The 27,602-nt window shown below is 44.3% G+C and overlaps 1 protein-coding gene and 1 pseudogene across 2 annotated transcripts; both read left to right on the forward strand.

The window, feature by feature from the left end:
- Positions 1–238: 238 nt before the first annotated feature.
- LOC140703965 (uncharacterized) lies at positions 239–27,393 on the forward strand (annotated as a pseudogene). Its single transcript, XR_013542622.1, has 6 exons — positions 239–2,138; positions 2,383–2,506; positions 2,741–2,811; positions 3,476–3,602; positions 5,064–5,954; positions 23,522–27,393. The product of XR_013542622.1 is annotated as an uncharacterized LOC140703965 (transcript).
- On the forward strand, positions 16,203–23,251 carry LOC110071387 (zinc finger protein 215). Its single transcript, XM_078388187.1, has 6 exons — positions 16,203–20,052; positions 20,325–20,427; positions 20,653–20,723; positions 21,467–21,681; positions 22,851–22,949; positions 23,229–23,251. The coding sequence occupies exons 1-4, from the start codon at positions 19,639–19,641 to the stop codon at positions 21,605–21,607; spliced, it is 729 nt and encodes a 242-aa protein (XP_078244313.1). The 5' UTR covers positions 16,203–19,638; the 3' UTR covers positions 21,608–21,681; positions 22,851–22,949; positions 23,229–23,251.
- Positions 27,394–27,602: the final 209 nt, after the last annotated feature.

The raw sequence follows: 27,602 nt of genomic DNA on the forward strand, positions 1-27,602 counted from the left end.
AGCATCATCTTTCAAGATTTTAAATAGTTCAACTGGAATGCCATCACCTCCACTGGCCTTGTTGTTAGCCAGGCTTTCTAAGGCCCACTTGACTTCGCTCTCCAGGATGTCTGGCTCAAGGTCAGCAACTACATCGTCTGGGTTTCCACTCCCCATAGGATGGAACTTTCCCTCCAAACCCATGACAGACAGGTACCATCAGTGATGTATGTGACAGGATCTTTCCAAAGTCCTGTTACCTCCAAAAGGAGGAGGAGGTCGAAGAGAAGGTCGGTGGGGAAATAAATGACTGGTTGGATTTGGTGCAGAAAGAGCTGAGGGGGCAGACGAGAGATTTCCTGGGTCTCAAAGTCCCCGAAGCCTTTCCTCCAAACCAGGAAGGGAGAAAGAGATCCCGCTTGTCCGAGAAGCCGAGACTTCTGGCGGGGAAGTTGGGCTTCTTTCTTGACCACCACCTAAAGAGTTTGATTCCTAGAGTGGAAAGGAGATGGGGAAATACTGGATAAACAGGAAGTGGCGAAGAGTCCTCCATAATAAAGGGTCCCCCATCCTCAAGGGAGCCACTTCCTGTTCCCTCTATTTCCCCTTCCGGAAGGAAACGGAGGGCTCGGGAATCTTCCAGGGCTTGCACGTGTTTCTTGTTCCGGGAAGGGCTTCTCTTCTCCTTCAGGATCTTCTTCTTCAGAGGGGGCCGCGGGGGTGGGGAGGGCGGAGGAAGGTGAGCCCTTCGTCTCAGGGAAAGGTCTGGGGAGGGAAGAGAGGGAGAGAGGGAGAGAAGGATCCCCCCCAGTCAGGCAGGCAGTGAGTGGGGAGATCTGGGTCAGGGAAGGGGCCCTTCGGAGGGAGAGCCGGGGCGGCCCAAGAGATTTCGCTGCCTGAGGCCAAGGGCAAGGGTTTCCCTCCCTCCCCCAGGAGAGGGTTCAGCCGGGAGGGGCTCTTGGGCGCCAGGAGGGCCTCCGTGTCTTCTGTGGGGAAGGAGGTTGAATTTGGGGCTGTGGGGGAGGAAGAGAATTGGGACCCCCTCTTCGGCCTCATCTCCGCCCCAGGAAAGGAAGCCAGCTGGGGGGGGGGGGAGAAGGAAGGGCTTCCAACTCTTCGGCACCTGATGACGAAGGAGGTTGTTTTTCCTCTTCCTCACATGGACTCTGACCCAACACAAGCAGAGGTTTTTGTGTATCTGTTGCGGTAGGTGGGGAGGCTAGAAAAAAAAAATTATCTTCCAGAAGGACAGCTCAGGTGGCAGCTATTTCCAAATAGAATCTCCCTCTTCCAAAGTACTCTATCCTAAAAATAAATAAGAGATATTACAGCTGCTCGGGTGTCCCATTTCTGTTTTATCTTCGGCATTTCCCTGCCTTTCCTTTTGAATGAGACGGAGTCTCCAAAGTGAGCCTTCACACCAACTCTCTTAATTACAGTGGTCCCTCTGCTTACAGACGGCTCGACTTACAAACTTTTCGAGTTGCAGACTTCTCTGGCCGCAAAATTTAGATTCGACTTGCAGCCGGAGAATCGACCTACAGACCAGAAAAAAACAACAAAATGGGACAAAAATGGCCGGTTATGGGATTAATATGTTTTCAATGCATTGTAGGTCAATGGAGACGCGACATACAGAATTTTCGACCTGCAGCCACCATTTCAGTACAGATTAATTCCGTAAGTAGAGGGTCTGCTGTATTTAAAGACCAATGTCATGGCAGCCTTTCTTTCAGCACAGGTCAGAGATGATGGACAGCTCAGCTGGCGTTGGAGAAGGAAAAGACCCCCATAGGATGCAGAGTGAAAGGAGTGCAGGATTGTGGGAAAGAAAGAGCCGGGATGTCCTGGATGAACACATAGTCAGCTCACAGGAGCAGTGCCAGTGCTTCAGATGCTTCTCCTACAAGGAGGCAGAGGGCCCCCGAGAGGCTTGCACCCAACTCCACCTTCTTTGCCATCAGTGGCTGAAGCCAGAAACATACACCAAGGCTCAGATCCTGGACCTGTTGATCCTGGAGCAATTCTTGGCCATCCTTCCCCCAGAGATGTCCAGCTGGGTGCGGGAATGTGGAGCGGAGACCAGTTCCCAGGCGGTGGCCCTGGCTGAAGGCTTCCTCCTGAGTCAGGCCGAGGAGAAGAGGCAGGAAGAGCAGAAGGTGAGACAGCATTTCCTCCTGGCGACTGTGAAAGAAGGGTGGGGAGCGTATGGCCTCTATACCCCAGTAGGCATGGGGAGGAAATCTGCCCCCAGTTGCACGTATTGTTAGAGAATACCCCTAAACTCTTGACCCATTGTTTGTGGAGAAATATCTCCATAGCAGAAAGTTATCGGCCAAGATTTCTATTCTTTTGTGATGTTTCCATTTCTAAATTCCATGGCTTGGACCCTCAACTGCTCAGATCCAAAACCTCTCACTGGGGGTTCAGTGGGATTTCCTTGCAACTGAGAAGACTCCATCAGACAAGAGGCAGAGTATGCTCCTAAGAAGGGAGGAACATGATGATGATGGTGCCCGCTGGAAAGGTAAGGATTCCCACTGGGAAGGGCTGTGTCTTTAAGTTCGCTCTCTTTCTCTGGAGTATGTGAGGGATTCCTTTTATACTTTTCTCTTTGTGTATCAAGGGAACAGAGTATTTCATCATCCATGAAAAAACCTAAGCACCCCACCCATCTTATGCGGATGACTCCTATCACGTTGGGAAAGAGTTATTTTTTCATCAGGCAAATCTATGGGACTGTTTTTCATTTCTCCTGCAGGGGCTGCAACAATGCCTGTGATAAGAAACCCATTGTCTGCTCTTCCTTCTCATGGGGAGGACCCGGATCAGGTAGGGGGGCAACGGATTGCTGGGAAGATTGTATTCTATTCTCTTCTTCTGGGAAAGCAGAGAACATGATAAAGTTCAAAAGGGAGCATCTAAAACACCTTTTACGCCGTTCCTCTGGTTTCCAGTAAGTGTTTACTCAGCATCTGAAGTAGGAAGGAAGATACAGAGGCCCTCAAAGGCTACATCTAAGACCAGATCAGCCTAACCAAATTTAAAATTAAGAAATAGTCATAATTTCTTTACCTCAGAAAGTGGCCTTTGCTAAACCTGAGAGGCCCTTTGAGTTTGGAGGTCTCTCCATGCCAGAGAAACCAATCGCCTGGAGGGAGCTTTGGGTCTATAGGACTCCTACTCTGGGGTAAAAGCAACGTCCTTTAGGAAGACAGTGAATTGCACCCATAGAATCCAAATGAAAGCTCGTGAAAGAAATTCTGGCCACGCCATCTTATCTTTGGTTCATATTTATTTGTTTATTATTTATATTTATATCCCGCACCATCTGGCAACAAGGCCACTCTGGGTGTTCAAAAATAATATATTAAAAAAAGATATAAGTAAATTAAAACCTGGTGAAAAATATTCTGGTCACCCCATCTCATCTTTGGTTCACAAAACACATTAGATTCTTTTAGAGCTATGCTGGAAAGATTTTCTTTTCTTCCAGGGTCCGGTGACCTTTGAGGAGGTGGCTGTGAATTTCACCCTGGAGGAATGGGCCCTGCTGGATCCGGATGAGAGATCCCTCCACAGGGACGTCATGGCGGAGAACCGTCAGATGGTGGCTTCTCTCAGTAAGGCTCCGTGATTCTCTGGTTCATGCAGTGTAACAGCAATATCTAGTTCAGAGCAGGGATAATGGGGATGGGGATCCTTTAAGCAGGAATATGGAACTCCTGTGGGGTCTCCCAGTATGACTGAATCCCAGATGCCATCAGCCCTGGGCAGCCTGGTCATTGGTGAAATTCAATGGGAAATGGAGCTGATCTGCCTCAAGGGCAAAAGCCCCTCAGCCCTGCAGTAGAGCATTGTGGAACTCGAGTTGGAAAATGGATTTTCGTCTTTACTGCCTGGCACTCAGGGGGTTTGTAATCTTGTCTGGTTCTCCTTTCTTTCTCTTCTGGTCTACACTCGATGGACGCCTTGAGGACACTGTTTGTTTCCAACAAATGGCCTTCTGTGTTTGACAAATTCTCTTGCTCAACATCAACAACAGATTCTGAGTCTGGTTTCAGAGATACCTTGTCTTCTCCTTCATTCTTCTCCCCTTGCAGAGGGGTGGAATTTGACTTTTGGCATTTATATGGGCTGCCCAACTCTGACTCCTCAGTTATCTTTGTGCCTGACCGTATTGGGGAGAGTGGAGAACCCAGTCTGCCTGAGGCTCCCACACCTTCCTTGTTGGGGTTCAGTCTTAGCCTTGGCCTGAAGGGACCCGCTCCACGGGGTTGCCCAAGACGGTGGAGACATGACCTATTTTTCCGTCTTTGGGCTTCTGGCTGTTGCCACTCTCTGTAATTCTTCCTTTTCTTCTTCTCTTCGGTTTCTCCCAAGTAAGGTGGTTTTTTATATACCTTCCTTCTCCAGTCCATCTCCGCATATTCTCTGGGAACTTTGAGCTCTGTCTATTCCCATATATCCAGGGCTCCTCTTGTACTACATATTTCCCCCCAGTCCTTTTCTCGCTCCTCTTCAGCTTCTGTCACCCAACAAGCTTTCCCCTCCCCTAACTCCCAACTGCCCCTCCCCCCTCCTTCTCTCCTTCTTTTATTCTTTTTCGATTTCCCACCAAAATGGCACCCTCTGGTGGCTCCTTCTTCACAGCCCGTCTGATGATGGATGAGAGGAAGGAACTAAAGCAAGGGGGAAAGAAAGAAATAATCTCCCTCACCATATTAGGGGGAACGTCAATAGAAAGAGTCAAAGAAGAGCAAAACTTTTATTTTTGAACAACTTCATCAAAAGTCTATACATAAGAAATTTCGGTTAATTGTGAACAAAGAACGTGTTTCTTTTTTCAAATCTAGATTGGGGCAAAAGTCGTTTGGCAGTCATGGGACAATTGTTGGCTGCTTACTTGAACATTATTGGGGATCGGGGGCAGTGACTTCCCTCAAATGGTTTTTTCCCCTGTAGATATAATGTTTTCACCAGGGAATTCTCTCACTCTAAAGGACACCCCTTGGTGAGCGGTGATACTTAATGTGATAAAAATAGACTACTCAATCTATTCTATGCTCTTTTTCTTCCATCAGATCAGGAAAGTTACACCAGAGGAGGGCCCTACCAAAACACCACGTGTAGGCAAGATCTTGCTAAAAGAGTGGCACATACACTTCAGGAGAAAGAACACACTTCAGACCAAAGGATCAGTGGAAAAGTATACAGGAAAGCTTTTAATAAAAAAACACAACCTGGAAATCACAAGATAATTGCCAGAGAAGAAAATAAATACCAGTATCAGGAAAATGGGAAATGTTTGGAAACGAATTCCCTCCTTGATCTGTGCCAGAGCATCGATAATAAAAGGAAATTCTACAAATATCTGGAATGCGGAAAATCTTTTAATCACAATTCAGTCCTTCTGAAATACCAGAGAGTCCACACAGGAGAAAAACCATACAAATGCCAAAAGTGTGGGAAATGTTTTGCTCACAATTCTGCACTTCGGAGACACCAGGAAGTCCACACAGGGGAGAAACCATATGAATGCGAAGAGTGTGGGAAATGTTTTGCTGACAATTCTGGACTTCGGAGACACCAGAGATTCCACACAGGAGAGAAACCATACAAATGCCAGGAATGTGGAAAATGTTTTACTCGCAAATCTCAGCTTCCTGTTCACCAGAGAGTCCACACAGGAGAAAAACCATACAAATGCCAAAAGTGTGGGAATTGTTTTGCTCACAATTCTGCACTTCGGAGACACCAGGAAGTCCACACAGGAGAGGAACCGTAGAAATGCCAGGAATTTGGGAAATTTTTCTGAGCATTCACACCTTGTTGATCATCAGAGAATCCACACTGGGGAGAAGCCATACAAATGCCAGGAATGTGGGAAATGTTTTCCATGGAATTCTCTCATACGTAATCACCAGAGAATGCCCAGTGGTGAGAAACCATAGAAATGCCGGTATTTGAGAAATGTTTTGCTTTCATTTCATATTTTCTTCATCAAGAGATAATTTACACAGAAGTCATAATTCTTATCTTGTTACTCAGGACAAAGTGTAAACAAAGCCTTTAAATGTCAAAGCCTATTCAAGAGAACATTTCCAAAAACAGTACATTCCTTTACCTCATTCTAAAACTGCACAGAATATTCCAACGCTGCACCAATAATATTCTATTATGAATATATGCTGAATACTCCCCAAATATCTTTGGATTGTTTCTTATTTGTCAACTCCTGTTACCTTGAATAACGCAAATTACTTAACAGTAATAGCTACTGTGTTTCTTTGAAAATAAAACTGGATGTTTTATTTTATAATCATGTCATTTTCTGGTTGCTGCACAATGTCTGAGGGTGGGGTTTCACTTAACTGGGGCTTATTTTTGGGGTAGGTCATATATTGCAAACTTCCTGAAAAATCATACTAGGGTTTATTTATTTATACAGTGGTGCCTCGCATTACGATCACATCGTTTAACAACAAAAATGCATTATGATGAACTTTTTGCGATCACAAAACGATGTTTCTTATGGGCAAATTTCGCTTTGCGATGATCAGTTCCCTGCTTTGGGAACTGATTCTTCGCAAAACAACGATTTTGGCCACTGGGTAAATAAAATGGCTCCCCGCTGTGTTTAGGGACGGATTCCTCGCAAGACAGGCAGCAAAAATGGCCGCCCTATGGAGGATCTTCGTTGGACGGTGAGTTTTAAGCCCATTGGAATGCACTAAACAGGTTTTAATGCATTTCTATGGGCTTTTTAATTTCACTTTACGATGTTTTCATTCTACAGCGATTTTGCTGGAACAAATTAACATCATAATGTGAGGCACCACTGTATTTATATTTATTTATTTTTAATTATTTGTTGGTTTATTTTATCTCTGTCTGGCCCATCCAAAGGTCTACTCTGGGCGCTTTACAAATTTAAAACAAGGTTAGATCTTATTTTCCTGAAAACGGTATTTTCCATGTATTCACGAAGGCTTTCACGGCTGGGATCTAATGGTTGTTGTGGGTTTTTCGGGCTTCTTGGCCGTGTTCTGAAGGTGGTTATTCCTAACGTTTCGCCAGTCTCTGTGGCCGGCATCTTCAGAGGACAGCAGACTGTGTAACATTTCTTGCTACTAAGCACTCAGAAGCCAGTGAGCAAGTCCATTCCATTCTAAAGGAAATCAACCCTGAGTGCTTACTGGAAGGAGAGATCCTGAAGCTGAGGCTCCAATACTTTGGCCATCTGATAAGAGAAGACTCCCTGGAAAAGACCCTGATGTTGGGAAAGTGTGAAGGCAGGAGGAGAAGGGGATGACAGAGGATGAGATGGTTGGACAGTGTCGTCGAAGCCACCATCATGAATTTGACCCAACTCCAGGAGGCAGTGGAAGACAGGAGGGCCTGGCGTGCTCTGGTCCACGCGGTCACGAAGGGTCGGACACGACTTAACGACTGTACAACAACAAAGGGAGGGGGGAACTCCCTGTGCCACTCACTCCGGATCCCTCCCAGATCACCCCTGAGATGATGGACTCCCCCCCCCCCCCCCACTCTTTGAGGGAGATCATGAAGAGTATCCTGGAAGAAGAAACACGTACAAGCTCTTGGAGGACCCCAAGATTCAGATTCCTTTCAGAGGAGGAAAAAAAAAAGGAAACAGGGAGTATTCCGTAGAGGGGGGACTCTTTGTTCTTCAGGACACTTCTCCATCTACCGCATTCCCCCCCATTCTACTCTAGGAAGCAAAACTCTATCCATTTAACTCTTTAGGGCGAGATGAAGAAAGAAACATCAGTCCCTTGGGAGGCTCCGGGGGGGGGGCATTTATCTAGGAGGAGAAGGGTCAGAGGCGTCCTTGGAATCAGAGTTAGGTCACGAATGGGGACTTTTAAAAGGTAATTTCAAAACACGAATGTAAATCTAGTCTACAACATCCAAGGACAGCAGTCTCAGGTCCTCCCATCTAATAAATCGCATCTCTACGATCCTAAGCGCTGTGTCTTCAGACCATCATACGCCAACACATTGTGGCAGAGGATTGAAGGAAGCCCCTCTGCTGACCAGCTGTAGCCAGTTTTTCAGAAAATGAAGTCCTGCAAGTGCCCCACTAAGTGGGAGGTGTGAGCGGAGACATCCAACACTATTCACAAGTTCTCTTTCAAGATTTATTGAAATCACAGGGGATAAATAGGAAATCAGATCCATGGAAAGGAAGAACAATAGAAAAGAAATCCTGGGAAAATGAATGATGTACAACTTCAATTGAATGTTTGGAAGAAATTTAAAGGATAAAACTTAATACCTTGTATTAAAATATCAGGTCAAATTACAGTTATGCAAATTTCGATAGTGAACCCTTTATAAAATGCAATATTTGCCTTTAACCATCCATCCATTCTCTACTATGTAGTCAACATGTTCAGCCGAAAGATTGAGATTAGACGGTTCTATCTATTCCAAGAAATAGTTTCCTAAAGACTCATGAAAAGAGAAAACTGATTTGGGAGAATTCGGAGGAGAAAATAAAAAGGGAACATGTGAAATACACTAGTGATGACACTGGTGAGTGCTGGTGTTCCCGAATCTAAACAATAAGTAGAAGACGACAGGAAGGGAGGTGTAAATTCTCCAAGAAGGATTAATGAAACTGATTCCGAAAACCAAAGCTTCTCCCAAATTAAAGCCAATCCAAGGCCGAAAGGAGCCAGATTATGGGACTATGGGTCAAAATATGCAAAAGTAAAAATTGCACAAGAAAGAGTAAACTGAAAACCGTGTGCAACTGAGTCTGAATGGGAACATCAATGAATGTGTTTGAGTCCCAGTCTCCACCGCCCCAGAAATAAGTGCTTTTTGCACCCCCGATGCCCCTAATTTTCCTGCATTTTGGTCCACTTCCTTATCTCTCTCCCCCTCAAATTCGGTTCCGTGTTGGTAGATGGCAAGGTCAGAGAGAAAGGGTATGGCACCACTCGTCCTTATTCCTAGAAAGTAAATCGCACTTTTGTCCTTCTGCGTCACATGATGTGACCATAGCATCTTCTCAGGATACACTCTGGGCCTGGAGCCGGTAAATGTTTTCAACCTAGGATATCATCCTAAGCTTCCTTAAAACTGAAGAAATTTACCTCAGGTACACTCAGCTCTTGTACACACAAGCCTGTGGCTTCCCTTTAGGGAGTCGCTCCATCTTGCATTGAGTCTTCCTCTTTTCCACTCGCTCTCTCCGTGTCCCAGCATTATTCTCTTTTCCTGAGAATCTCTAATTCCAATCTGCATTGTCAACATTAAAGTTGTTTAGCTCCTCTGCAGTCATGATTTTAGTTTTCTTCATCTTAAGACTTCAGGTCTGCTTTGCTACATCTTCCTTCATTTCACTACCGGTCATTTCAGGTAATTGCTGCTTCCTGCCAGTGTGATGGTGTCATCTCCATGCTGTAAAAAAAAATTCTTCTACCATTTTTCTTTCCTCCTTTATTTGAATCCAGTCTGGTATTCTGCATTCTTGATACAGATTGATCAGATAAGGGGATAAAATGCCTCTTTTGTCTGACACCTTTGCCCATCGGAAACCATTCTGTCTCTCCATATTCTGTTCCAATCTTCTTGTCCACAATATAATTTGTGCATCATGACGCACATCCCTTTCTTTCAGAACACCCCACAGTTTCTTCCAATTCTCACAGTCAGGGTTTTTGCTCTTTGCTCTATAAAACAAAGATTCATCTCCTTCTGAAACTCTTTGGCGTACTCCAGCAGATAGCAGATATTTACACTGTCATCTCCAGGGCTTTTTCCTTTTTAAATTCCTCTTCAATCTTAACGGCCATTTCTACACCTTTATTTCCTTTAAGGCTGTATATATTAAAAACATCACATCTTGAAAACGGCTTGAATGGTTAACTCCACAGAAGCTGAAGACTTCAACACAGCTGTCAGTTGTTAGTGTTGCCCATTTACCAATTTTCTTAATATTTCTCTTCTTTGGGGCATCCTGTGAATATCCAAGGGAAGGGCAATGTTTTACGCAGGGCAGGTAAGAGGAGCTGAACGAACGCCAGCTGGCTTCTCATCCAAGCTGGTTGAGTCCTATCATTAGAAAAAAGGACAAACGATCCCAGGAGGAAGGTTAGGGTCAAATTTGTATTTTACAGATGGTTAACTCTGGCTAATTTTGCATAACTAATTTCACCTGATACTTTAGTACAGCCTATTCCACTTTACACTGTTAATTTCTTTCTAGCACTGTGTTAGAAATTCCATGGTTTTTATTTTCTAATTTCTTTTATATTTGTGAGGCTGAGAGTAACCCCAAGGGTACTCTACCGTAGGTCTCTCCAATCAAAAAGACAGAGGATGGGACGGAAACCATTATAGAAGGGTTTAAGCAATTGGAAATAAAGGCAGAAACACCAGAGGGGGCCAAATGGGCGGGAAACGAGGAAGTTGTAAAAGAGAGTGACAGGAAGGAAAAAGGGGGATTCAAAAAAGAAAGAAGTAGAAGCTTGTTGGGCACAGGTAAAGGTAGGGTTCCCCTTGACATTTAGTCATTTGTGTTCGACTCTAGGGGGCGGTGCTCATCCCCATTTCCAAGCCGTGGAGTTGCAGTTTCCGTTGTCACGTCTCCAGCGCGACTTAGACCCGGAACGCTGTTTACCTTCCCACCGAGATGGTACTTATTTATCTACTCGCATTCACATGCTTTCGAACTGCTAGGCCGGCGAGGAGCTGGGACAAGCGACGGGAGCTCACTCTGTTGCGTGGATCCGATCTTACGACTGCTGGTCTTCTGACCCTGCAGCATACAAAGGCTTCTGTGGTTTAGCCCACAGCGCCACCACGTCTCTCCAAGGTGTCCTCCTGTGCCCACGTTGGGCACAGGAGGAGACCTTAAAACCTGAGGAGTAGTTAGTGGAATTAGTGGAAGAAGACCCCTGGACAGGGGAGTGGGTAGAGTTTAGAGTCCTTAGGGATTATGCAGAAAAGCACCCTATGGGGGGGGGAAGCAGAAGAAAGGAGACAAGGGAAAGAATATAAGGCTTGTCAGCAAAGGGAGGAGCAGAGAAGAGAGCAGAGATGTCTGGAGATCCCTGGGTCCCAGTCCCTTCCGACCACAAGTGAGACAGAACTAGGGCAAGAAGGTTTGGGAGCCACGGGTGGGCTGGGTTTACCATCCTCAGCCATGACATTAGTGCACAATGCACCTGATGTATCGGGGACCATACCGAAGTGGACCCATGGAGCTACCAGTTCTTTTCTTTTATCGTTCCAGGGAGATTTATCGCATTTTACTAAGGTTAAGACTGATGACTTATTGGTGAAACTGGAAACAGAAAGTATGAGCATAGATAAAGCAGACGACTTGTTAAACAATAAACCTGTTTTTTTAGAGGATTTTGGTTTACTGCCCTCTTCTTTGAAGAAAAATAAAGTAAAGGAGGCAAGCGCCCTGGACAAGATCACAATATTGCGCCTTCCTTTCATGGATATTACTGCGTTTAGCTGCTGCAATTTAAGTAAATCTTGAAATAAATAGCATCTTTGAATAACCTCCGATCATGTTTGGTCAAACCTCATTTGAAGGAATTACGGCTGTGGAGTTAAGAGCGAGTCTTTTAACATTGAAATAACCAATGTGATTGGTGGAGTCCTAGAACCTGTGAACTGAAAGATGAAGAAGGATGTAAGGGAGATAGTTAATGAAAAGAACCATCATCATCATGACCCAGCGTCCTGTTAGGGAGAGCTTGATCAGCGGACAGAGAGCAATTGGGAGCCTGCAGGCCCCTTAACAGCTGGGTAGAGTCCGGGTGACCTCAGCCAGGAAGTATTACAGACCCCCTTCTCACAAGTCTGTCCTTAAAAAATGCTTGCACTTAAGTTCAGCAAGAAGATACACAAGAGCTTGGTAGTCCTAAAATCTACTACAGCTCAATGAAGTAGGACTCTGTAGCAATCTGTGGCCTTGCCTGCCCCTTAGGGAATGGCTGTGACAGGCATAGAGGCTCTCCTCAGAGTGCCGTCCCCAAGTAAGACGTCTAAAGAGGTGCAGACCACTCCGCCGCCAACCCGTCCAAGAAAGTTACACCAGGGAATAGACACCCGGGAGTTGGAAGTAAATCTACGGGGTCTGACGGTGGCAACACAAACGGAGGAGGAACTGGTGGGAAGAGAGGAGCAAGGGAGGTCCGTAGCAGAAGCAGGAGTGGGGATTATAAACAGGGCACAGGACAACATACCAGGGGGTTGGGAACTTCTCTGGGTGGAGGACCCTGTGAAGGGTTAGAAGGTAGAAGTGAGCCGTCCGCAGAAATAAAAATAAAAAACAAAGACAACGGAAGGAAACAACAGGTTAACAGTAAAAGTGGCGAAGAAGACAAGAAAGAGTTAATAGAAGGAGAGGGGGAAGGGAAGGTAGAGGTATGCTTGGCTGAAGGAGAGTGGGAGGAGTCAGAAGTGACAGTTGGAGAGGAGTACAAGGATGAAGAAGGGGTTGTATGGTTCAGTTCGGTGGTGAAAGCATATGAGGAAAGGAAAAAAGAGGAAAGAAGGAGAGCATTCGAGAAAGTTAGATTTCAAGGGTTGGTGAGAGACTTTCCGAATCTAAAAGTAGGCGGTTTACTGCCTAATCCTCCTGATCCTCAAGGGATACCCCACCGAATAACTGTCCGGGAGTGGGACGTGATTGTGGCCCCAAGGGAGGTTGAGTTAATAAGAGCTAGGGAGAGCGCCACAGCATCTCTGCCTGAAGGTCCAGATGCTGTGGGACAATCTGCGGTGTGAAGAGTCTCCCGAATCCTTGGATGGCGCCCAAGGAGCCACATGGAGGACCACACCGCTGACTCAATGGGACGTTAATCACAGTTTGAACGTTAATGTTAACGGCCAGTTGCCGATGTTGGAACCGTTGTTGTCATTCGAAGAAGTGCAGGTGGATGTCAAAGAAAGTAAAAGTTCTGATGTTAAATGCAAAAAGACGCGTCCGTTATCATTTTGTGCCGCCATGGAGGGGTCGCCTGAGGGAAATAATGAACCTTTTCACAGACCCATGGAGTGGGAAATGGGAAAAGATAAAAGTGCCAAGGGAAGAGGCAGACTACCTCCGCAGGAGGGGACTTCCCAAGCTTCCTTCTTACTGGGATGAGTCTGAGGCAAAAGAGTGGAGGAGACGCCTGAGAGAGGAGAAAGAAGCAGTGGCCCGGGAAGCTGAAGAATGTCAGGCATGGCGTGCAGAGCAGGCGCGGAGGATGATGTACCTCTGGGACCATGGGGACAACTTGTGGAAGAAGGAAACCTGGTATGGAGAGCGGATGGTGATGAAGAAACCTTACCATTATTGAGAGATGAAGGGACAGAAGATGATGTTCCGAGTTATGACCTGTTTGTTCCAGGACCCTGGAAGGTTAAATCCCTGAATCCTTTCGATTCCGAAGTTTGGTTGGCCTTGTGAGCCCTGTTGGCCCCGCGAGAGATGTTACAGAATGACTTGTTAACAGAAGTTTTGCCGTTAACTAAAGAAATAAACACCAGTTTGGATTTGGGTTTAAAAACAGCTCCTATCTTATTTGAGCAAAAGTTGGAGGCAAAGAGCGAACTCTCATGGAGACCAAAAGATTTATAATTTATCTTTTTATTGAAAAAAATATAGATTTACAGAATAACGTCAGTCTGATGCATAAGCACAGCAATAATACATTTCTAAGGCTCATTACAACTACAAAATTAAGGCAACTAATTCCCTTTTGATTACAAAATTCTAAACATCTCTAAAAGCTTTCCTTAGGGCAGTTTAAAGGCACAAAGCCTTCCCCCTTTCACTTCCTTAAACTCTCTCTCTACATCCTCCAAGTCCTTTCCTAGCGCAGGGCATAAGGAAAAAAGACGTAGAAAAATCTTTGGTTCCGACAAAGGAAAAAGAAGGAACACTGCACATGGCAAAAGTTCTAAACATCTCCTGTCTTGGTTGTTGTGGGTTTTTCGGGTTCTTTCACCGTGTTCTGAAGGTTGTTCTTCCTGACGTTTCGCTAGTCTCTGTGGCCGGCATCTTTGTCAGGAATTTGGCAACAGTAGAAATACGCAGAGTGATTGAAGACACTTACAAGTTCATCTTTGTTGCAAGACGGTTGTATTTACAAGTATTTACATATATTTACAGGCAGGCATCTCAACAGCATGGCAGGAACTCTTTCTACAAATGAACAGCATGCATGGCAGCAAGTGGTGGAAGAGGAAGAGAGAGAAGCAAAGACACAGTCCACTTATATACATGTACATGGCATATTTTGTCCAATCAGAAGACAGATGACTTCATCCTTTGCACCTGGTCTTCTTCTGGTTTCAAGTCACTGCATCATCTCCAGAGTGATTCAGCATTCTCACATCTGTGCACAATGGCAGCTCGTTAATGATACACTTGTACATGTTCAGGCCTACAAAATTTCTATATTCTGACCATCTTCAGAGGACTGGAGTACGAACAGAGCATGGACAGAGTTCCTACTCCCATCCTCTGAAGATCCCAGCCACAGAGACTGGCAAAACGTCAGGAAGAACAACCTTCAGAACATGGCCAAAGAACCCGAAAAACCCACAACAAGCATCAGATCCCCGCCATGAAAGCCTTGAAGAATACATTCCTCCTGTCTTCTTCGTCTTCCATGATGTCATTCAGTCACAACACAAGGTGGTAGAAGTAACCCCTCCTTCTCTTCTCGTGAGAAAGTAGGTGCTGTTTGCCTCTTTCTACTCTCTTCTCCGCCATAACAAGTGTCTGGTCTTTTTATATTGTCTTGGCGGGACTGTCTAAAAGAAAAATATTCCCACAGCCCTCTTGGACAACATTCCTAGCATTCAAAATCATTCTCACACAGAACCAATATGGATCCATTTTACATTTCTTCACAACTACACAACCCATCTTCATACATGCTTTAACCTACATTTTCACGATCATGACAGTTATCATGATTTAGCATGTCCACGCTATGCTATGGAGAACTCTGTATGCATTCGCGAAGGCTTTCACAGTCGGGATCGAATGGTTGTTGTGGGTTTTTCGGGCTCTTTGGCCGTGTTCTGAAGGTTCTTCTTCCTAACGTTTCGACAGTCTCTGTGGCCGGCATCTTCAGAGGATAGCACTCTGTCAGAGACTGGTGAAATGTTAGGAAGAACAACCTTCAGAACATGGCCAGAGAGCCCGAAAAACCTCAGATTGTGTCTGGTCAAATCTCATTTGAAGGAATTATGGGCTATGGAGTTAAGATCAAGTCTTTAAAATTGAAACAAGCCATGTAATTGGTGGAGCCCTAGAAGCCTGTGAATTGAAGGATGAAGAAGGATGTAAGGGAGATAGTTAATGAAAAGAACCATTATCATCATGAATGGTCATCATTCTGACTTAGCATGTCCACACTATGCTATGGAGAACTCTGTATGCGCTTGCAAGTATTGCTTGGCTGGACAAGTCTTTCTTATCTTCTGTGGGAAAGCCCTACCATGCCTTGAGCTCTGTAAACGTTGTGTAGGCTACCCGAGAATGGTTTTTGTAGTCACTGCTGGAACTTTTGTCAAGCTCTTATGCTTTGCTACTTTTGCTTTTCAATAAACTGACAGGGAAGGCGTTCCAGCTCTATGAGATGCAATTCACTAGACAGGAGGATTTGGAAGCAGAGGCCTTGATCTGCTTTTCTGTTTTGAAATTACCTTTTATAATTTTCCATTTATAACCTAACTCTGATTCAGAAGACTCCTCCGACCCTTCTCCTCCTAGATAAATTTGTGGGGGCATCGGAGGCTCCAAAGGGATCCTTCCAACGTCCTGCAAATGGAGAAGGAGGTCGAGGAGAAGAAGGTCGGTGGGGAATGAATGGCTGGTTGGATTTGGGGCAGAAAGAGCTGCGGGGCATCCGAGGGATTTCCTGGGCCTGAAAGTCCCGGAAGCCTTTCCTCCAAGCCGGGAAGGGAGGAAGAGATCCCGCTTGTCTGAGAAGGCAAACCTTCTGGCGGGGAAGTTCGGCTTCCCTCTTGACCACCACCTGAAGAGTTTGATTCCTAGAGTGGACAGGAAGTGGGGAAATACGGGATAGACAGGAAGTGGTGGAGAGTCCTCCATAACAAAGGGTCCCCCATCCTCAAGGGAGCCCCTTCCTGTTCCCTTTCTTTTCCCTTCCGGAAGGAAACGGGGGCTTGGGATCTCCTCCGGGACTTGCGCGTGTTTCTTGTTCCGGGCAGGGCTTCTCCTCTCCTTCAGGATCCTCTCCTTCAAAGGGGGCCGCGGGGGGTGGGGAGGGCGGAAGGTGAGCCCTTCGTCTCAGGGAAAGGTCTGGGGAGGGAAGAGAGAGAAGGAGAGAGAGAGAGGGTGCCCCCCCAGTCAGTGGGGAGATCTGGGTCAGGGAAAGGGCCCTTCGGAGGGAGAGCCGAGGCGGCCCAAGAGATTTCGCTGCCTGAGGCCAAGGGCAAGGGTTTCCTTCCCTCCCCAGGAGAGGGTCCGCCGGGAAGGGGCTCTTGGGCGCCAGGAGGGCCTCCGTGTCTCCGGTGGGGAAGGGGGTTGAATTTGGGGCTGTGGGGGAGGAAGAGAATTGGGACCCCCCCCTTCGGCCTCATCTCCACCCCAGGAAAGGAAGCCGGCCAGGGGGAGAAGGAAGGGCTTCCCTCTCTTCGGCACCTGATGGCGAAGGAGGTTGTTTTTCCTCTTCCTCACATCAACTCTGACTGAACACAAGCAAAGATGTTTCTGTGTCTACTGCGGTGGGTGGGTGGGGGAGGCTAGGAAAAAAATTGTTAGCTCATGTAGGAGCTACTTGCAAATAGAACCTCTCTCTTCCAAAGTAGTCTACCTTAAAAATAAATAGGAGATATTACAGTGGTTTTTAAATTTCTTATATTAAAAACTACCTCTTGCATGTGGGACGTGGTGGCACTGCGGGTTAAACCACGGAGTCTGGCTGCAAGATTGAAAGAACAGCAGTTCGAATCCACGCAATGGAGTGATCTCCCGTGGCAGTTCGAAAGCATGTAAAATGCGTTTAGATAAATAGGTACCACCATGGTGGGAAGGTAACAGCGTTCTGAGTCTAGTCGTGCTGGCCACGTTACCATGGAAACTGTCTATGGACAAATGCTGGTTCTAAGGCTTGGAAACGGGGCTGAGCACCGACCCCTTAGAGTCAGACACGACTGGACTAGATGTCAAGGGGAACCTTTACCTTTACTTTGCATGTTACATCTTCAATGCATTTTATTGTTTTTGCACAGGAAAACTAGAAGGAGCTTCTGAGTGATCACTTCTGAGTTTCCTTTCATCAATGAACTCTTGAAGAGGTAGCCATAGACAGGGATGGGTTAAAAGGCAGGTGAGGATCAAAGGCAGAGGGTGTCCCTTTGGGTGAGGATGGCTGAGAAAGGTGAGGCGGAGCAGTCTGGGGTTGGTTACCTTTCTGGGTCTCCCCTCAAGGCAAGCTCCCACTTAAAAATTAATGGCGAACTATCAAAAGAAATCCAAATACAGAAAGGTACTAGACAGGGGTGCCCACTCTCCCCACTCCTGTTTATTTTGACTCTGGAAATACTAAACGAACAAATTAGAAACAAAAAAGAATTGAAAGGATTAAAAGTGAAAGGTCAAGTCTACAAACTCCAGGCCTTTGCGGATGATTTAGTTATCATATTAGAAGAACCATTGGATTCAATAGAGGACCTGATGACAACGTTAAGAATTTTTGGTGACATGGCAGGAATGAGAATAAACCAAAAGAAGACTAAATTACTTACCAAAAACATGAGAGAACATGAAAGACAAGAGCTAATAGAGAAGACGAAGTTTCATGAGGAGAAGAAAATTCGATATTTAGGAATACAAATTACAAAGAAGACAAGTACATTATTCAAAGATAACTACATGAAACTAATGAAGGAGATACAGAACAATTTGGAGAAATGGGACAAATTACAACTATCGTTGTTGGGAAGAATTGCAGCAATTAAAATGACTATTTTACCAAAAATCCTATTCTTATTTCAGTCAATCCCTATAATATTAAAACAGTCATTTTTCAAAGAATTTAATAAGATAATCATGAGATTTATATGGCAAGTTAAAAAACCAAGAATTAAAATTAAGGCAATGCAAGATGCTAAGCAGAGGGGTGGCTTTGGTCTTCCTGACTGGGTTCTGTATTATAGAGCTTGTATTCTAGATTGGATAAAAGAATGGATAACTCTAGAAAACGATAGATTACTTAGCTTGGAGGGATATGATTTGCAATTAGGCTGGCATGCCTATTTATGGTATAAAAAGGACAAAGAACAAAAAAATTTTAATTCACATATGATAAGAAGAGCTTTATTGGGAATGTGGAGAAAAATTGTACAACAAATTTATTATAAAATACCTGTATGGGTGTCACCGTTAGAGGCCTTTATCCAACCCAGTCTTATGACAAAAACAAACTTTTTAAAATATCAAGATGTATTAAAAAAGGATGGTGAACTAAAGTCTAAAGAAGAGCTAGAGTCACAGAATATATATATAGAGTGGTGGCCTAGAGCACAGCTAGAATCTAGATATACAAAAGATAAAATAGAAGGCTTCTACTTAGAGCAAACGATTTTTGACAAACTTTTATTAGGTTCAAAAGAACAAACTGTTAAGAAAATGTATAATTATATGTTGGAAATTAAGATGCAACATGAAATGGTTAAGGAATGTATGATTAAGTGGGCACAAAATATAGGGCATAACATTGATATTGATCAATGGCTGAAAATATGGCCAAATAATATAAAGCTTACAAGATCGATGAACTTTAAAGAGAATATATATAAGATGTTTTATAGATGGCACATGACCCCAGAAAAATTGTCAAAGATGTATACAGATGTATCAGATAAGTGTTGGAAATGTGAATCACAAGTGGGAAGCTATTATCATATGTGGTGGTCATGTGGAGTAGCGAAACAATATTGGAAAAGAGTACATGTAATGTTGGAACAAATATTGCTCTGTAAAGTGCCATTAACCCCAGAACTGTTTTTATTGAGTATGATACCTGAAAATATAGATAAGTCAAAGAATTGTATAGTTATATACATAGTTACGGCAGCTAGAATTTTATATGCTAAAAATTGGAAAAGATCAACGGTACCGAAACAAGAAGATCTTATTGAAAAGATACGGGAAATAGCCGAAATTGACATTTTATCAGAAGTCATGAAGGACTATCCCTTGCAAAAGGCAACAGAAAGATGGGATCTATTTAACAAGTGGACAGAATCAACAGGCAGCTTGTGAACAGTACATATTGAAAGGAGAACTGAATCTAGAAGGCAGAAAAGAGTAAATAGAATAATTTAAAATCTTGATATGGCAATAGGTACAGAATGGATGAAAGTATGTTATTGTCTCCCCTCTTCCTCATCAATCCCAATTCCCTTTTCCTTTTTGTTATCCCTTATAAAAAATAAAAAATACAAAAAAAAAAGGCAAGCTCCCACTTTAAATGAAAAAAAGCTGTTCAGGTGTCCCATTTCTGTTTTATCTTTGGCATTTCCCTATCTCTCCTTTTGAATGAGATGGAATCTCCAAAGTCAGCCTTCACACAACCTCTCTTAATTATTTAAAGAGCAACTTCATGGCAGCCTTCCTTTCAGCACAGGTCGGGGATGGCAGAGGACAAGTCAGCTGGTGTTGGAGCAGGAAGAGACCCCCATAGGATGCAGAATGAAATGAGTGCTGGTTTGTGGGAAAGAAAGAGCCAGGATGTCCTGGATGAACACATTGTCAGCTCACCGGAGCAGTGGCAGCGCTTCAGATGCTTCTCCTACGAGGAAGCGGAAGGGCCCCGAGAAGCTTGCAGCCGACTCCACCATCTCTGCCGTCGGTGGCTGAAGCCAGAAAGGCACACTAAGGCTCAGATCCTGGACCTGGTGATCCTGGAGCAGTTCCTGGCCATCCTTCCCCCAGAGATGTCCAGCTGGGTGAGGGAATGTGGAGCGGAGACCAGTTCCCAGGCGGTGGCCCTGGCCGAAGGCTTCCTCCTGAGTCAGGCCGAGGAGAAGAGGCAGGAAGAGCAGAAGGTGAGACAGCAGTTCCTCCCGGTGACTGTGAAAGAAGGGTGGGGAGCGTATGGCCTCTATACCCCAGTACGCATAGGGAGGGAGTCTGCCCCCAATTGTACGTATTGTTAGAGAATATCCCCAAATTCTTGACCCATTGTTGGTGGGGAAATATTTCCATAGCAGAACTTTATCAGCCTAGATTTCTGTTCTTTTGTGATTTTTTCCATTTTGAAATTCCATGGCTTGGACCCTCTACTGCTCCGATCCAAAACCTCTCACTGGGGGTTCAGTGGGATTTCCTTGCAACTGAGAAGACTCCATCAAACAGGAGGCAGAGTAAGCTCTTAAGAAGGGAGGAACATGATGATGATGATGATGGTGCCCGCTGGAAAGGTAAGGATTCCCACTGGGAAGGGCTGTGTTTTTAAGTTCACTCTTTTTCTCTGGAGGGATTTCTTTTATACTTTTCTCTTTGTGTGTTGAGAGGACAGAGTATTTCATCATCCATCCAAAAACCCAAGCACCCAACCCATCTTATTTGGATGATTCCTATCATGTTGCGAAAGGGTTGTTTTTAATCAGCCAAATCATTGGGACTGTTTTTCATTTCTCCTGCAGGAGTTGCAACAATGCCTATGATAAGAAACCCGCTGTCTGCTCTTCTTTCTCATGGGGAGGACCAGGATCAGGTAGGGGGGCAACGGATTTCTAGGAAGATTGTATCCTTTTCTCTTCCTCAGGGAAAGCCAAAAACATGAGAAGAGTCCTACGGGAGCATATAAAACGCGTCCCTTCCTCCTGTTTCCATTAAGTGTTTACTCAGCATCTGTAGTAAGAAGGAAAATACAGAGTCCCTCAAAGGCTACCTCTAAGACCAGATCAGCCTAACTAAGTTTAAAATTAAGAAATAGTCACAATTTCTTTCCCTAAGAAAAGGGCCTTTGCGAAACCTGAGAGGCCTTTCAATTTGGAGGCCTCTCCACGCCCGAGAAATCAGAAAGCTGGAAGCTGGACTTTCCATCTGGATGTTTTGTTTCCTCTCTTTAATTTCTTGTTTTTGTAGACATTTTTGAATGGCACGAGTTCACCACTTCTCACCTTTGGTGCGTCTCTAAGGGAGGTAAACTGTTAGCCCTGCACCGCTCAAGATCCCTCTCTACCCTTTAAGGAAAGTCCAGCCCTCCCTCTTGCTGCCATTCCGGAGAAAGTGAGATTCTGAAATGTGCAGCCTCTTGCCCGGAGGGAGCCTTGGGTCCATAGGACTCCTACTCTGGGGTAAAAGCAACTTCCTTTAGGAAGACAGTAAATTGCACTCAAAGAATCCAAATGAAACCTGGTGAAAAAAAATCCTGGCCACACCATCTTCGCTTTGCTTCACAAAACGCATAAGATTCTTTTACAGCTATGCTGGTAAAAATTTCTTTTCTTCCAGGGTCCGGTGACCTTTGAGGAGGTGGCTGTTAATTTCACCCAGGGGGAATGGGCCCTGCTGGATCCGGATGAGAGATCCCTCCACAGGGACGTCACGGCGGAGAACCGTCAGATGGTGGCTTCCCTCAGTAAGGCTCCGTGATTCTCTGGTTCACACGAAGTGCAGTAACGGCAATATTCAAGGGAGAGCAGTGACACCAGTTAATGGGGATGGAGGTGATTAAAACAAGAGTAGGGAACTCCTGTGGGGTCTCCCAGTATGACTGAATCCAAGATGCCATTATCCCTGGGCAGCCTGGTCATTGGTGAAGTTCAATGGGAAATGGAGCTGATCTGCCTCAAGGGCAAAAGCCCCTCAGCCTTGCATCATAGCATTGTGGAGATCAAGTTAGAAAAATCGTCTTTACTGCCTGCCACTCAGGGGGTTTGTAATCCTGTCTGGTTCTCCTTTCTTTCTCTTCTGGTGTACACTCGATGGACGCCTTGAGGACACTTTTTGTTTCCAACAAAAGTCCTTCCGTGTTTGACAAATTGTCTTGCTCAACATCAACAACAGATTCTGAGTCTGGTTTCAGAGATACCTTGTCTTCTCCTTCGTCCCTCTCCCCTTGCAGAGGGGTGGAACTTGACCTTTGGCATTTACATGGGATTCCCAATTGTGACTCCTGAGTTATCTTTGTGTCTGACCGTATTAGGGAGGGCGGAAAACCCACTCCACCTGAGGCTCCCACACCTTCCTTGCCAGGGTTCGGTCTTAGCCTTGGCCTGAAGGGACCCGCTCCACGGGGTTGCCCAGGACGGTGGAGACATGACCTATTTTTCCGTCTTTGGGCTTCTGGCTGTTGCCACTCTCTGTAATTCTTCCTTTTCTTCTTCTCTTCGGTTTCTCCCAAGTAAGGTGGTTTTTTATATACCTTCCTTCTCCAGTCCATCTCCGTATACTCTCTGGGAACTTTGAACTCTGTCTATTCCTTATATTCAGGGCTCCTCTTGTACTACATATTTCCCCCCAGTCCTTTTCTCGCTCCTCTTCAGCTTCTGTCACCCAACAAGCCTTCCCCTCCCCTCACTCCCAACGGCCCCTCCCCCTCCTTCTCTCCTCCTTTTATTCTTGCTCCTTTTCCCACCAAAATGACACCCTCTGGTGGATCCTTCTTCACAGCCCATCTGATGATGGATAAGTGGAAGGGGCTAAAGCAAGTTGGAAAAAAAGAAATAATCACTCTTATCCTGTTAGGCGGAAGGTCAAGAGAAAGAGATAAAGAACAGCAAAACAGTATTTTTGAACAACTTCATCCAAGTCTATAAATAAGAAATGATTTCTTAAATATAAATGTTTTCGTTCATTGTGAAAAAACAGAACGTTTTTCCTTTTTCAAATCTAGATTGGGGCAAAAGTCGTTTGGCAGCCATGGGACCTCCTGAATTCCTGGCTACTATCTCTTCATGTCACAACCACAAACTGTGGGAGCATTACGTAAGAGGTTGGTTTTCTTTTACAACAGGGCGGGATGTTCTACAACATTTCTGTGGGGAACCTTCATGTTCGCGTCCCACTGACAATTGTTGGCTGCTCATTCAAACCTTCTTGGGGGAGGGGGGAGAAAGAGAGTGACTCTCCTCAAATGGCTCTTTTCCCTGTAGATATAATGTTCTCACCAGGGAATTCTCTCACTCTAAAGGACACGTCTTGGTAACTGGTGATACTTCAAGTGATAAAAATAAATCACTGAATCTATTCTATGCTCTTTTTCTTCCATCAGATCAGGGAAGTTACACCAGAGGAGGGCCCTACCAAAACACCACGTGTAGGCAAGATCTTGTTAAAAGTGTGGCACCTACACTTCAGGAGAAAGAACACACTTCAGACCAAAGGATCAGGGGAAAAGTATACAGGAAAGCTTTTAATAAAAAAACACAACCTGGAAATCACAAGAAAATTGCCAGAGAAGAAAAGAAATACCAGTATCAGGAAAATGGGAAATGTTTGGAAAGGAATTCCCTCCTTGACCTGCGCCAGAGTATTGACAATAATAGGAAATTCTACAAATATCAGGAATGGGGAAAATCTTTAAATCACAATTCAGTCCTTTTGAAATACCAGAGAGTCCACACTGGAGAAAAACCATACAAATGCCAAGAGTGTGGGAAATGTTTTGCTCACAATTCTGCACTTCGGAGACACCAGAAAGTCCACACAGGGGAGAAACCATATGAATGCGAAGAGTGTGGGAAATGTTTTGCTTGCAAATCTCAGATTCCTGTTCACCAGAGAGTCCACACAGGAGAAAAACCATACAAATGCCAAACGTGCGGGAAATGTTTTGCTCACAATTCTGCACTTCGGAGACACCAGAGAGTTCACACAGGGGAGAGACCATACAAATGCCAAACGTGCGGGAAATGTTTTGCTCACAATTCTGCACTTCGGAGACACCAGGGATTCCACACAGGAGAGAAACCATACAAATGCCAGGAATGTGGAAAATGTTTTACTCGAAAATCTCAGCTTCCTGTTCACCAGAGAGTCCACACAGGAGAAAAACCATACAAATGCCAAAAGTGTGGGAAATGTTTTGCTGACAGTTCTGCACTTCGGAGACACCAGGGAGTCCACACAGGAGAGAAACCGTAGAAATGCCAGGAATTTGGGAAATTTTTCTGAGCATTCACACCTTGTTGATCATCAGAGAATGCACACTGGGGAGAAGCCATACAAATGCCAGGAATGTGGGAAATGTTTTCCATGGAATTCTCTCATACGTAATCACCAGAGAATGCCCAGTGGTGAGAAACCATAGAAATGCCAGAATTTGAGAAATGTTTTGCTTTCATTTCATATTTTCTTCATGAAGAGATAATTTACACAGAAGTCTTATCTTGTTACTCAGGACAAAGTGTAAACAAAGCCTTTAAATGTCAAAGCCTATTTAAGAGAACATTTCCAAAAACAGTACATTCCTTCAACCTGTTCTAAAACTGCACAGAATATTCCAACGCTGCACCAATAATATTCTTTTATGAATATATGCTGAATACTCCCCAAATATCTTTGGATTGTTTCTTATTTGTCAACTCCTGTTACCTTGAATAACACAAATTACTTAACAGTAATAGCTACTGTGTTTCTTTGAAAATAAGACTGGATGTTTTATTTTACAGTCATGTCATTTACTGGTTGCTGCACAATGTCTGAGGGTGGGGTTTCACTTAACTGGGGCTTATTTTTGGGGTAGGGCATATATTGCAAACTTCCTGAAAAATCATACTAGGATTTATTTATTTATACAGTGGTGCCTTGCATTACAATCGATTCGTTTAACAGCGAAATTGCATTATGATGAACTTTTTGCGATTGCAAAACGATGTTTCCTATGGGCGAATTTCACTTCTCGATGATCGGTTCCCTGCTTTGGGAACCGATTCTTTGCAAAACGACGATTTTCCAAAAGCTGATTGGCGGTTTCAAAATGGCCACAGGGTAAATAAAATGGCTCCCCGCTGTGTTTAGGGACAGATTCCTCGCAAGACGGGCAGCAAAAATGGCCGCCCTATGGAGGATCTTCGTTGGACGGTGAGTTTTAAGCCCATCGGAACGCATTAAACAGGTTTTAATGTGTTTCTATGGGCTTTTAAATTTTGCTTTACAATGTTTTCGTTCTACAGCGATTTTGTTGGAACAAATTAACACCATAATGCGAGACACCACTGTATTTGTATTTATTTATTTTTAATTATTTGTTTGTTTATTTTATTTCTATCTGGCCCATCCAAAGGTCTACTCTGGGCGGTTTACAAATTTAAAACCAGGTTAGGTCTTATTTTCCGGGAAACAGTATTTATCATACTTCATCGTACCAATCACTTCCATTTGTGCACATTTGGACATCTGTAACAAAGTGGAACGGGAACTTTGTAATGAAATCCTCTTGCAGAATCCTATAACACATCTTTACCCTGTTCCTCCTGGGATTGTTCGTCCTTTTTTCTAAAGATAGGACTCACCCAGCTTGGATGAGAAGCCAGCTGGCATTGGTTCTGCACCTCTTACCTGCCCTGCGTAAAACATTGCCCTTCCCTTGGATATTCACAGGATGCCCCAAAGAAGAGAGACCGGAGTCTTCCACAATATTAAGAAAATTGGTAAATGGGCAACACTAACAACTGACAGCTGTGTAGAAGTCTTCAGCTTCCGTGGAGTTAACCATTCAAGCCGTTTTCAAGATGTGATGTTTTTAATATATACAGCCTTAAAGGAAATAAAGGTGTAGAAATGGCCGTTAAGATTGAAGAGGAATTTAAAAAGGAAAAAGCCCGGAGATGACATTGTAAATATGTGCTATCTACTGGAGTACACCAAAGAGTTTCAGAAGGAGATGAATCTTTGTTTTATAGAGCAAAGAGCAAAAACTCCGACTGTGAGAATTGGAAGAAACTGTGGGGTGTTCTGAAAGAAAGGGATGTGCGTCATGATGCACAAGTTATATTGTGGACAAGAAGATTCGAACAGAATATGGAGAGACAGAATGGTTTCCGATGGGCAAAGGTGTCAGACAAAGGTTTATTGTATCCCCTCATCTGATCAATCTGTACCAAGAATGCAGAATACCAGACTGGATTCAGATAAAGGAGGAAAGAAAAATGGTAGAATTTTTTTACAGTATGGAGATGACACCGTCACACTGGCAGAAAGCAGCAATTACCTGAAATGACCGGTAGTGAAATGAAAGAAGAAAGTACCAAAGCAGACCTGAAGTCTAAGATGAAGAAAACTAAAATCATGACTGCAGAGGAGCTAAACAACTTTAATGTTGACAATGCAGATTGGAATTAGAGATTTTCAGGAAAAGACAATAATGCTGGGGCACGTAGAGAGCAAGAGGAAAAGAGGAAGACCCAATGCAAGATGGAACAACTCCCTAAAGGGAAGCCACAGGCTTGACTATACAAGAGCTGAGTTTACCTGAGAATAATTCCTTCAGTTTTAAGGAAGCTTAGGATGATATCCTAGGTTGGAAATATTTACCGGCTGTAGACCCAGAGTGTACCCTGAGAAGATGCTATGGTCACATCATGCGAAGCCGGACAAAAGTGCGATTTACTTTCTAGGAATAAAGACGAGTGGTGCCATGCCCTTTCTCTCTGACCTTGCCATCTACCAACACGGAACCGAATTTGCGGGGGGGGGGAGAGATAAGAAAGTGGACCAAAATGCAGGAAAATTAGGGGCATCAGGGGTGCAAAAAGCACTTATTTCTGGGGCGGTGGAGACTGGGACTCAAACACATTCATTGATGCTCCCATTCAGGCTCAGTTGCACACGGTTTTCAGTTTACTCTTTCTCGTGCAATTTTTACTTTTGCGTATTTTGAATAGTCTGGGTCCTTTTGGCCTTGGATTGCCTTTAATTTGGGAGAAGCTTTGGTTTTCGGAATCAGTTTCATTAATCCTTCTTGGAGAATTTACACCTCCCTTCCTGTCATCTTCTACTTATTGCTTAGATTCGGGAACACCAGCACTCACCAGTGTCTTCACTAGTGTATTTCACATTTCCCCTTTTCATTTTCTCCTCCGAATTCTCCCAAATCAGTTTTCTCTTTTCATGAGTCTTTAGGAAACTATTTCTTGGAATAGATAGAACCGTCTAATCTCAATCTTTCGGCTGAACATGTTGACTTCATAGTAGAGAATGGATGGATGGTTAAAGGCAAATATTGCATTTTATAAGGGGTTCATTATCGAAATTTTTCTAATTTGATCTGGTATTTTAATACAAGGTATTAGGTTTTATCCTTTAAATTTCTTCCAAATATTCGATTGAAGTCGTACATCATTCATTTTCCTAGGATTTCTTTTCTATTGTGCTTCCTTTCCATGCATCTGGTTTCCTATTTATCCCCTGTGATTTCAATAAATCTTGAAAGAGAACTTGTGAATAGTGTTGGATGTCTCCGCTCACACCTCCCACTTAGTGGGGCACGTGAAGGACTTCATTTTCTGAAAAAGTGGCTACAGCTGGTCAGCAAAGGGGCTTCCTTCAATCCTCTACCACCATGTGTTGGCGCCTGATGGTCTGAAGACAAAGCGCTTAGGATCGTAGAGATGCGATTTATTAGATGGGAGTACCTGAGACTGCT

Source organism: Pogona vitticeps, chromosome 2 (genome assembly GCF_051106095.1).
Source record: "Pogona vitticeps strain Pit_001003342236 chromosome 2, PviZW2.1, whole genome shotgun sequence".
Taxonomy (NCBI): domain Eukaryota; kingdom Metazoa; phylum Chordata; class Lepidosauria; order Squamata; family Agamidae; genus Pogona; species Pogona vitticeps.

What these genes read in the sequence shown, in the direction of transcription:
- LOC110071387 (XM_078388187.1), top strand. Translation starts at nt 19,639, where the DNA reads ATGGCAGAGGACAAGTCAGCTGGTGTTGGAGCAGGAAGAGACCCCCAT. An exon ending in AGAGGCAGGAAGAGCAGAAG is followed by an intron (nt 20,053 to 20,324) that starts GTGAGACAGCAG and finishes CTGGGGGTTCAG; the next exon opens with TGGGATTTCCTTGCAACTGA. An exon ending in ATGGGGAGGACCAGGATCAG is followed by an intron (nt 20,724 to 21,466) that starts GTAGGGGGGCAA and finishes CTTTTCTTCCAG; the next exon opens with GGTCCGGTGACCTTTGAGGA.